At 40.1% G+C, this 12,259-nt stretch overlaps 1 protein-coding gene across 1 annotated transcript; it reads left to right on the top strand.

Annotated features, from left to right (window-relative positions):
- Positions 1-3,969: 3,969 nt before the first annotated feature.
- On the top strand, positions 3,970-10,357 carry pcolcea (procollagen C-endopeptidase enhancer a). Its single transcript, XM_070917327.1, has 9 exons — positions 3,970-4,060; positions 6,671-6,779; positions 6,874-7,132; positions 8,754-8,878; positions 8,988-9,124; positions 9,227-9,564; positions 9,659-9,736; positions 9,813-9,983; positions 10,080-10,357. The coding sequence occupies exons 1-9, from the start codon at positions 3,972-3,974 to the stop codon at positions 10,208-10,210; spliced, it is 1,437 nt and encodes a 478-aa protein (XP_070773428.1). The 5' UTR covers positions 3,970-3,971; the 3' UTR covers positions 10,211-10,357.
- Positions 10,358-12,259: the final 1,902 nt, after the last annotated feature.

Here is a 12,259-nt window from a genome sequence, read left to right as displayed (position 1 = left end):
GCAGGATTGGGAAAGTGTAAAACCTCTGTCTGACAGGGCTGGAGAAGCCCCAGGTGACCTTATCTCGCATATCTGGCGGGTTTAACGATGACTTAGCTTGTATCTTGCATCTTGGGAATCTCCTCACACACACGCACACAGGAAGTGTAAGTCTCACCTCTTTGCATCTGTTGAAAGTATTTTGTTTGTCACATTCAACACAGTGTGTCAGTGTATACTGTGTGTATAGTATGTATATTGTTTATCTCCTGAATAGTACAATGGAAGACAAGCTCTATAATTTATCAGATGAACAATATCATAATATTTCATATAGAATTCTGAAATCTGACAATGTATGACATCTTAAATAAATAAATATTGTGAAAGTTATAATTTAGTTTGTGTTGACTTTCATTTGACTCAAAGACATTACTGTTGGGTCTGTTTAATGTGGCTGATAATTCACATTTATCATCTTTATGGTTAAAACGTCTGCTACAGGCAGTGTTGTAGTAGAACATTCGTATCATATATTTGAAGCTCATCCTGTCAGGTAGGAAATGTCTATCAGAACAGATAACTATAAATATGGTTAAAAGTAGAGTATCTGATAATGAGCTCCCAACACTTGTAAACACAAACACATTCATCACTTATCTTTATTATTATTTGTTATCTCGCAAGCACACACATTTCCTCAAGAAAATGTAACCCATGTTTTTCTATTTGTTTTGCATTTCAAGCAAATGTAATATTCATTGCTAAGCATATTAAATGTACCTGTGCTAGACAGTAGCTCAACAAGATAAGAAAATGTAACTTTAGGAACTCTATCAGTGAAGTCACAAAACACATTATCTCCATGCACCCAAACACCTAGTTTAATTAAGTTATTCGAAACACTTTCAAAATAAGAAATATTCAAAATGTTCTTGCTAATTGTGGAGAAAATGAACAGAAAATAATGAAACTCCACGGGAACTGAGCACAGTGAAGTCGAATGAACCCACCTCTCACACAGCAAGTTGTAGTTTCAAGTTTTCACCACCGGGTGTCACCATGACAACAGTCAGCTCCAGTGTGGACCCAGTGTGGATATTGTGGACCCACTGACTCATACATGTCTGTCAGTGTTCAGAGGGAAAGATGTCAGCTAATTCAGCACAAAATAATGTCTACGTTACACAACATCACTGCATATAAGCATTTCATTTTTGATAGGTGGATCAAATTATAGACGCCAATTAAGATGGTAGTTTGGTTGCTATTAGATCTGTTAGTATTATACACTACAACACAGACTATATAGCGTATACAGTAAATAGAGTTGCAAAAGTCTTTATATGTATCCGCAAGTGGCAAAAGTCACATCGCTGCAACAACAATTCCTTTTCTTTGACCACACATTTTTGGCCAGTTAGTCATGCATATAGTTATCAAAGCCATGCATGACTGTGAGGATGTCTGAGATTTCCACTATATGTTTCCCTTTTGAAAATACACAGCATATTTGTGCTTGAGAAAAAGGAGATGCTCTGTTGCTGTTTCCACTGTGAAAGGAACTGACTTTCCCAGCCATGATATTGTCATTACAATCCTTGGACATTCCTGGCAAATGATGATGTGTCTCCTGAGCAGTTGCCATGAGAAGTGAGGGGAGGCTCACTGTATAAACACATGCATCCATGTGCAGTCTGGTGCTTATTATAAGATTTCACTTCAGGGCAACATCGTGTCAATGCCAAATGAGGTGCTGTGAGCTTTTTTAGCACATTGTCCACACACTGAGCGCACATTTCTTATGGAGTGCACAATGACCTGTATCGAGGGGAAAAAAAGCTAATATGCCTTATTGACATCTCTTTAAATCTGAGAGAAGCAGCTCTTTGAGACAACTTAGGTGTTGTGCAAAACTGATGACAAATGTTATTTCATACTTACAGTTTGGTGTCTTAGTGCTTGGCTCCATCTGTTAAGCACCTGTAGGATTTCTCTGATTAAAAGCAGGACGCCATCATTTCTCTTGGCAACATTTTTTTTTATCTCTGTGCTTGTGTTTCTATTTATTTCTGAGGTCACATGAAATTTGGCCAACTGTACTGCGCTGCATAATTGGAAGACAGATCTTTTTTTAAACAGCAGAGAGTGTATCTGAGAGGAACCACAATTACAGAGAGCAGATGGGTCTATGATTGTTATGAAATCATCGGTTTCGCTCCGTCACCTTCTCAGATGGATTCACACAACTGCACACATTGAATAGTGTTTTAATAAATCTGAGAGATTATCTTGGACATAATAGGGGAGTCATTTGCAGAGGAAATGTGTGTAGTAATACAGTCATCTGTTGGTTCAGGGAGGCATGAACATGACCTAACTCCAGGGTGCGTTCAAAAACAACCTCTCACTTGTTAGATTGTCTCTGTCAGATCATTTTAAGTTTGTTTTCCATTTTTCTGATTTGTCCAGCCCCTCCTCTCCTTGCCCATCCATCTCCCCACAGTCATCTACTCCCCCGCTGCTGTTCCCTTTGACTCTCCAAGAGGAATGCACATCCAGCTCGAAGGATTCGTCAGGAGTTATTGCAGAAACCTACACCCTTGCCTTGGATTCCTGCTAAGTGTAAAGGTCACTGTTACTCCCACACATAATGGCAGTGGCTGCACAGTCGTACACACTCAGACGCCATCCGCCCCCCAGCAGACTCTGCACGTCATTGCATTCCTGCTTCTGCTGCCTCTTATCAGGACTTCGGGTTAACAAAAACACAGCACAGCAGGACCAGGGAAAGCTCATTTTTCCAGCTCACTATGAGCACCAAAACTGTCAGCTTTACCTGTGGCACCAAAACTGTTTCAAGCAGGCAGTATAATCTGAAAAAAGGATCATGAATTCAATCTCTGTGTTAAAAAAATCAGCTAAAGTCATATGCCACATGTATCTGCAGACACAATCTCTCTGTGGAAACTCTGCTTTGTGTCTTTATGAGCTGTCCATCCTGCTTGCTCCAGACTTTGATTAAGGTGTTGCAGCTCTGTAGTCCGTAAACCTTTTGTAGTATTATTGAAACAGCATCCCCTCCTCAGGCCTCAGTAATGTAGGCCAGAGGGTTGGCTCATCTGTGAATGAGTACTCCCCCATCTAGAGTGTTCTAGCCTCGTTGGGTTGGGGTTGGGGTTGGGGGGGGGGGCAATAGATGCTGTCTAGATCAGATGTTAGGGAGCCAAAGGAGCCCCTGGGGCTTGGGAAATACAGTAAGAGGAAAGAGACCATTATTTTATGATACTCAAGGTGATGTTGGAGATCATTTTGGATCCTGCATGTATTCTGTTTACTCCAGATCCTAAAGTTAATAATCTTAATAAGAAAAGATTCTGTTTAGTAAATTTAAGGCCTCACACATTGCCGTGGAATGTAAAGATTTATGGCCCTACTCGTTGAGTCCCATAGGGCCTCAGGCTCTGGCCCCACCTGTGCACCATACATAACGATCAGTCAGACACTCACGTTAATGGCCATCCAAACCCATTTTCCAGCTTCTTTTACCTGAAGTCCCAACCATGTGAAGAAGAGCCAGAAACATCTGCCTTAAAAAGACACACTCCTTTCTAAATGCGCACAAAGCCTCAGCCACGACTTCTTTCCTCGAAGCCCCTTCTGTTGTACTAAAACCAGGGTTGTTATGGAGAAACATCTGGCTTTAATTAAAGCTTTTTCCTCCCTCCCGACTTCCCCACTCATGCCCCCCCACCCCCCATGGCTCTTTGTTGCCACTGTTGTCCTTTCAGCATCTCTGTCCATCTCTTTATCCCTTCTCGAACTCTCTTCCCCCTACGATTCCTCCCCACTCATTCATTCTCTCCGCCCATCCCGAGCGAGCGGCCTCCTACTCCTCGCCCCCGCCCCCCTCCCTGTCTTTCACCTCTTGCCTCCTGCTACCATTTCCCTCTTCTGCAATAGTCTGCTTTGCTTTGTGTGCAAGCTGCATCATGATGCATGTGGGCTGTGTCTGGGGTCTCTCCCTGTTCCTGTCTCTGAGTTTAGGATGGACGAAGGCTCAGCAGACCAATTACACCAGGTGAGGTTGTCTGTGTTTGAGAAATGTTTCAAGAAAAGCGTCTTAAGATGAATCATAATCTTCATTTACGTGACTTTGTTGAGATTTTGAGAGGATCATTTTCTTAGTTTGAACAAAAATCAACTAATTGAGTTTGCAAGAGTCTGCAACTTTAGGATGAAAAAAACTCTGAATTCTTTCCTGTCTCTGTAAGTAAATTCTTTCCACTTCACTGTTTGATTGGGCACAGAGTTGTCCTGTTGGTTTTTGGCCCATGATGTGAGGCACGCTGAGTCTGCAGTGGCTGAGCCAGATGTTAATGCTTTTGGTTCTGCCTGTGGGGTCGAATCAGAGCAACTTGGCTCTTGCATGGGACATCTTGGCTCTAATCAGCCCGCCCCTGACTTTGCTGGGGTTCTGCTGTTTGAGCTCGTAGTTTGTGAGAAACAGTTTTTGCATTGCATCTAAGTATATGTACACTTCTGTGGAATCGCAGACATATGTTTTCCTGACTTTCTTACTTCTTGTAAAATGTCATGAATAATTTAAACATCATTTTTACAGTTGAGCCAAAACCAACAACAAAAACAACTCTCCACACCACAAACTGACTAAAATGCCATAAGAATATTAACTTAATAATAACAGGCATATTTTTCTTGGCTCGCAAGTGCAGTATACAAATGTGTCTTATGTGTCCCTGCTGGCAACAGCCTGAAATAGGAAATTTTCCCCTCCCTGAAATGAGCTTTGACATTCATTGAGCTCTGCGAATGTTTGGAAAGCAACAGAATTTATTAGATGAAGTGACACAATAACTATGAGGTTGGAAAAGTCCGTCAGCTGCTTGTCTGCTATTTCGGAAAAACCCAACACATCTTTTTTGTTGTTTTTTGTCTTTATTTTCATGACTCTAAAGCATTAGCGCCCTAACATTTTTAAATCATGGCACCCATTCAGACAGATTTTTTTTGTTGTGACCTGTGGCACAACTAAAAATGAAGTTATATATAGTTATAGTGTATGTAGCCTAATTTTCAATGTGATGAAACATTATTAAAATATAAAACGACAACATTCTACAGCAACCTTTGCCCATCCTGAACAGAACCACTGCTGGGATGGATTAAGATTATACCATGAGTATTAGGGTTAGTATTCAGAAACCACTACAGTTCAGTAACTAGCTAACATCATAAAACTCTTCTGAATATTTTGTCATAAAATGTGCAGCTTTGTTATGTTTGTATTTTTGGCAACACTTCACCAAAAATAATCAGCAACATGTTACTTTTGACAATTTGAACAATATGCTACCTCTCTGTAGACTCTGGAAAGCCAAACCTCAATCCAAGCCAAAGCCTATACTCTTTAAACTCAACTACAATCCCAAAAATTAATTCTATCCCAAACACAGCTGAAACACTGCATTAGTCACTTCACAGCTATAAAACCCTAAAGTGCTCAATATCAATTGAATAAAAAATGACATGAAATAAATAATCACATGAATAAATTGTGTAAAATATACCAACAATTTATGAAATAATTGAAGAAATTATTCAAACTCAAGCTATTATTATAGAATGTTATAGACACTGTTATTTTAAAATGCTGCTTTTCAAAGTTGCATTTTTCCCTTTTCCTGACAGAGTTGTCAGCCAATCACATGCTTCCTACCTCTCTTAAGCTAGCAAGCTCTGCAACTGAAAACCAAATCTAGCCAGTTAGCTCCTGTTAGCAACAATCCTAAAGTTATTCTGGATTAACCAACTAGAGGTGGCTGCTGTAAAAAAAAAAAACACAGTACACAGACTTTAGCTTTAAGTCTTAGCTTAACAAGGCTCCTCACGCAGAGCCAGCTAACTAGCTAGGCCTGCTTGTGTGTGCTTAGATAATTACTCAGTTTCAAAGTGAAGAGCTAGCATTAGCAGTGTTAGCTAGCTCCTGAGCAACCACAGAGAAAGTTCAGTCAGTCAGTCTTTTTGTTATTTACAGAACTGTGTGTGTGTTTCTCTGAGGAACATTATTTACAAACAAGAGCTAATGTTAACTGTAATAAAACCAAGCTCAAACCACGCCTAGCTCGCCAGCTGTGAAATGTTATGAACAAATTACTAATGTGTTTATATAACATTGAATACTTGACTTTGGGAAAGGCCGCACATCTATTTTAAGGCCGTATATGTCATGATTGAGATGGATGAGTAGGAGTAAACAAGGGTCTGTGTTAATCAATCAAGTTCTTGCTACAGAGCTTAAGTGTTGACACAAATAACTTGATGGTGGTTTGACTACGTTTTCTTTCCTTTTTTGTTTTTACTTGCCTTAATTGTAGGTCATCTAATTACAGACTTCAAATAGAGAAATCAAATCAATGTAGCAACACCTACACGCTATAGAGGTGGAGAACTTGCAGTCTGATAATGAAAATGCTTGTTTGCTTACAGTTCACTCAGTTCGCTCAGTTTAGAGACAGACTGCTAAAGGAAGTCAGTCAAATTACTTGTATCTCAGGGAGTTGAGAAAGTCTCAGTGGACTTACTAATGCAATTCTATTGTCTCATAGACCTACAAAGCCATTTGTACCATCCATGATCTCCCGCTGTCTTCCTGTCTCCTCCATCACAGGCCTGTGTTCTACTGTGGAGGAGACCTGGTCTCAGACTCGGGCTTTGTTGGCAGTGAGGGGTTCCCAAGCTTCTACAAACCCAACAGTAAATGCACCTGGCGTATCACCGTGAGTCACATACCCTGCAACATGTCTACATGCTGACTCCTTCCTCACTCAGCCTTTCAGTGTCTGACTCATAAACAATCGCTCTGGTTTCCAGGTCCCAGAGGGAAACGTGGTCATGCTCTCCTTCCGCATTTTTGACCTGGAGGCTGACTCACAATGTCGCTACGACTATCTGGATGTTTACAATGGCCATTCCAACTTGGTGCAAAAACTAGGTCGCTTTTGTGGAACTTTCAGGCCTGGCGCTCTTATTTCTACTACAAACACCATGATGCTGGAGATGGTGTCTGATGCAGAGACGCAGGGTCGAGGGTTTGTGGCCTATTTCAGTGGAGCCAAACCGTACGTCGATGGTATGTGGTCACATTTTAGAGGGATGATGATTTTTTTTTTCATACAAATATATCCAGCCTGCATGGGCTTACAACACTCGACAAATTATATAAACTAAGCCCAGAATGCAGCACATACACTTTCAAATGATACTACAAAAAGTCCAAAAATAAAGAAAGCCAACTCACATAATTATTCCTAATAATGTGTAGTTGAGGTTTTCAGACCTTAGTGCCAACAACACAATTCTTAATTATAAATTAAGCATACGTAATTGGAGCTTAGAATTGTTAAGGACAAATTAAATACTTCATCTTGTCTTCTTTTCCCAGCTTTAGAGACAATGTTATTCTTGGAAATACTTCCCACAATTTTCCAAAATGTTCAGCTACGTCTAGTTCTTTGCAGACAAGTTATAATCCATTAATAAGGACAACTTTTGGGTTTCCAGGTTGTGAAAAAGCCTTTTTACTGATTGGACCGAATGCCTGATTGAACTTTCAAGAAAAAGACTGCAGAGGGTCTGGACCAAAATAACTTACTAAGCAACTTATTAATAGGCAACCCAAAATGTGTTCTTATAAATAGCTAATAACTATATAACTATCTATAAATTATGATTTATTAACCATAAATAAAACATTAGTGGAAAATGTTCAACGTTTTATAAATGATGGTGCAGAATACTTCAGGGTTTTATTGAGCCATTTAATGAACGATTGACACTCTTAAGTCCCTGTAGTGTTCACAATACACAAGAAAATGGGACTGACCTTCTACTTCAGATCTCACAGCTTTCATAAGGCTGTAGTAGTGAGAGGAATAATGTCAGCAATTTTTTACATTATTAGCCTCATTAATACATTGTTATCGATGGCTTTTTGAGAGACGATTCTTTGTATCTAAATATTTGCATCAAGCATTAAGAGTGAATACAACTTGTTAGCACTGCAAAGCAAGACTCCAGTGAAATCGTCTTCAGTTGTCTTTTATCAGCAAACACAGTAATCAGTCTTGGTGTAGAGGCCAGAAAGTCTAGCTTCTTCTTCTACCTTTTCTTATTATGCCACATATTAAAGATCTAAACAACCATGCAGGAAATACCACAGATTTATTTGAGAAATATTTGCTTGAAAGTGGTACGAAAAGTGAATTACTGATAAGCCTAATAACCACTACAGATGCATTGGCTTGTTTGTTAAAGTTATTTATACATGGGCGCACCCTGGTGACCTAGAGGTTAAGGGCCCTTTTGTTCAAACTTTCTATCCCCTCATGTCCTGTTATCTCTCTACTGTCTGCTGTAATAAATGATGACGACCGAGTTATTTGTACAGGGATGAAAACTGATGTAATAAGAGGGAAAGCTGAGCTTGCACAATGCATTTCCCTCATGAATACTCTTGATTCTGCCAACATTAATAGATTAAGACTACCAGCTGTTAATTGTGCAACTAAGATCTTTAACTTCCCGATGACCGTGAATGATGTAACATATGATCAACAGGGGACCCAATTCTAACCTTAAAAGTCAAAAAGTCATCAAGAAGAAAAAGTGTATTCTAAAGTACAAAATCAGTACTTATTGTCTGCTGTTATCTTCTTTCATTGCCCTCATGGAGTGTGCACGACTTGTTTCAGACCAACAGTTCTGTGGGGGGAAGATAACAAAAGCCCAGGGAGAGATCAAGACACCCAACTGGCCTGACAAGAAATACCCACCAGGAACCAGCTGCTCCTGGCTTATCACTGTGGAGCCTGATATGGTCGGCGGCACACTCACTCCCAGCATGCAAACATATTCTTTACACACCCAGCAAGGAAAACAACAAGTGATCATTTAAAGCCATATTTCTGCTTCTGTTTGGCTACCAGGTAATCCAGGTGACGTTTGATAAGTTCGTATTGGAGGCTGACACCTATTGCCGGTTTGACTATGTGGCTTTCTTTAATGGTGGAGAGAAAGATGATTCACGCCTGATTGGAAAATACTGTGGCGATCAGGCCCCACAGTAAGTCACAGATATCTCTAAAGCTTTTTGTTGGCCTTTAATGTCATTTTAAATCGACTGCTCTTAATTTGCCACCTCATCATCTACCTGTCTCCTGTCCAGGCCTATTATTACCAGCAGCAATGTGCTACTGGTCCAGTTTGTGTCTGACCTCAGTGTGACATCTGATGGATTCCTCGCCTACTACACCAGCGTCCCGCCTGGTTCTCAGATACCAACAGTCAACTCAGGAACCGGCACGAGGTCCATCCCGTCAAAACCTGCAGTCAAACCTGTTGCACGTGAACGTCCTGCCCCCACGGCACTGCCACCCGTCCCCACCATCAAATATGTGCCCACTGAGAAACCAAAACCACTTAAGCCCACGAGAGGCCGTGGACAGGGCAACACAGGCCAGGACAGGAGGGTGGCCGTCACGAGGCCAAATGGAAAGAGGCCTGGTGGGTGAAGTTATGTGCACACTATGCTTGTGTGTCAATGTGCAGAAGATGTATATCTAATGTGCATTTTTTAATGCATTTGTCATGTTTCTAGTCCCTCAAAATCCTCTGTGTGCCAAAGCCTGCAAAAGAGATGGAACCATCAAGACCAGTTTCTGTGCCAGTGAATTTGGTAAGTTTCTTACTGTTCACATATGCAACAAGTAAAATCAGATGTTGTGTTCTGACTGAGTCCCTTCTTTTTCCAGTGATAACCGGAAAGGTGACCTCTCTGGCCCCTGGACCCCGAGGCACTCTTGTTGTTAGCGTCTCCCTCATTAAGGCCTATAAGGCAGGTCGACTAACAATCACGCAAGTTGGAGAGGCCATGTCGGTTAAGCTGGTGTCACAGTGCAAGAAGTGCCCGTTGCTCCGCAGAGGTAACACCTGTCGCTTACACCACAGATTAGCATTTCCATTTACTCAAAAATATATTACTGAACAAACTTTGTGGTCATTTTTTCCCTTTCCGACAGGTGTCAACTACATTATCATGGGCCAAGTGGATGAAGGCGGACGTGGTACCCTGGAACCTGGTGCATTCACAGCCCCATACAAAGCCCCACATCACAAATTATTAACAAATATCAACAACCAACCCTGTTAACCTCACGTCTTTCCAGGCCAGGAAATTATGACATGAACACACAAATCCAAACATTACAATGCGATCTATTTAAGCACAATATTACAGTAAAACACAACTTCCATTTTAAAAAGGAATACAAATGTATTCAAACACATGCCACATACAACCTTATGTTTGTAATTTATACATGAATAAAGGTTTTATATCTCTTTCAGATTGTTTGACTGCATACTTATTTACAACTTTGAAGCTCTACCTCTCTCTCCAACTGTGTCTCTGACACCACCTGGTGGATTTGAAGGGTGATAGCACTCAAGCTAAGCTATTGCTAATCCTAACTACTTTTTTCCAAAGCAGGTCCAGATTTAAAATCCTGTGACTTGAGTATAGCCATGTAGAATAAAAGTTTTAAATGTAATTTAGCAGAGTATAAAATGAGAAACGTAACTTAGTAAAATGTCTAAAATCTCCTATTCTGACATTGTGTTATTCGAAGTTGACTCTTGCTTCCAAATGTGCTCTGGTGACCTGGTGACCTGTCCAAGATGGTCTGGGATCAGCTCTGAGTCATTTTCAAAAGAAATAATCAGATGAAGAAGACTAATAAATAAATTAATTGATGTTACCAAACTGATAGGAAATTCAGTCCTGAATAGTACAAAGTGAAGAAATTACAAATACTACATTTGTTGCACCCCACCCTTAGGCGACCCCATGGGGCGAACAAACTCCATACTGACTCAATCAACCACATAGGAACACCTTAGAAACAACCAAAGCCATGGGATTACACATGCAAACAACCAAGACACTGAATCAAGGCTACCAAAAAGCACAAAGTCGAAAGCACAGGAGCCACACAAAATCCCAGTTTGAGAAGCAGCAAGACCAGCAGTCCCCACACCAGAAGCCCCTCTCTTCTGATGCTGGCACAGGAGCTCTGAAGCACATCATGCCCAGGCCTGGTGCACACCTGGGCAGAGCTAGAGAGGACATACAGCTGTAACACATATTATTATTGCTATTGCAGTAACTGCTAATTATTGATAATATTCCATTATTATAGTTTTTCCACTTTACCCTAACATATAGGATACACTTACTTAGATGAACTGTCACAAACTGTATCAAATTGTAACGTGTATCTACATGAATTATTACAGAATACGTATAATATCCCCACTAAAGGCGTATCTCCTGAACAAACTCAAAGGGCCAGATGCCAGTACACATGACAATAATGGCTAAACATAAATATTCATGACACAATAGAACTCATTATTGAACGTTATTTCAAGATACTGCTTACAAAATATAATTAATTAATATAATCATTATTAGTCTGAATATATTGTTCATGAAATGGATTCAAAATGAATTCTTTTTGTTTTGCTTACTGGCATTGATTGAGAATCTAAATGTACCCCCAGTCAGTCAATGCCATTTAGAGGGGCAAAAATATGCAATTCATAACAGTCACCAATAGAGGTAGATGAAGGTCCAAAATAAATTTAAACTCCTTTGAACTGACGGTCTGACTTTAAATCTATTGTTACTTTTTCAACAAATTATTATTTGACAGGAATACATTTTTTGAAAGTTAAATGAATAACTGAGCTCACATCAAGAACATATCAATTAATCTCTGATGTGAAGTCAGAATGAAGCTGTTGACATTAACCTGTGATATCTCTGCTAACATACTGTATGTAGGGTGCTTGCTGCTTCTAAGTAGAACTCAAATGGCCGTTGTGAATTAAGTGATGATGACCTATGAACCAGACAACCACACAGTAATTTAGATGTCTGCCTGCGCCACGAAGAATTCCATTTTCAATGACAACAGGCAACATGTGTTTACATGTGTTTCTCTCTGTGGAATAAAATAACAAGACAACACAATGCTATTTACATTCTGATGACTCTGATCATATATACTACAATTCAAATCCACAGACTTACAATAGTGATGTTGTATGGAAGCTTGTGTGGGACACAAATATTTGACCCGTTCAGCCAATTCAGTGTATTTTATACACTTCAGCTCCTTCTCTTAAATGAAATTGG

The sequence above is a fragment of the Enoplosus armatus genome, chromosome 13 (assembly GCF_043641665.1).
Source record: "Enoplosus armatus isolate fEnoArm2 chromosome 13, fEnoArm2.hap1, whole genome shotgun sequence".
Taxonomy (NCBI): Eukaryota; Metazoa; Chordata; class Actinopteri; order Centrarchiformes; family Enoplosidae; genus Enoplosus; species Enoplosus armatus.
Note: the sequence above shows the minus strand (reverse complement) of the source record. Positions and strands in the feature narration are given on the sequence as shown.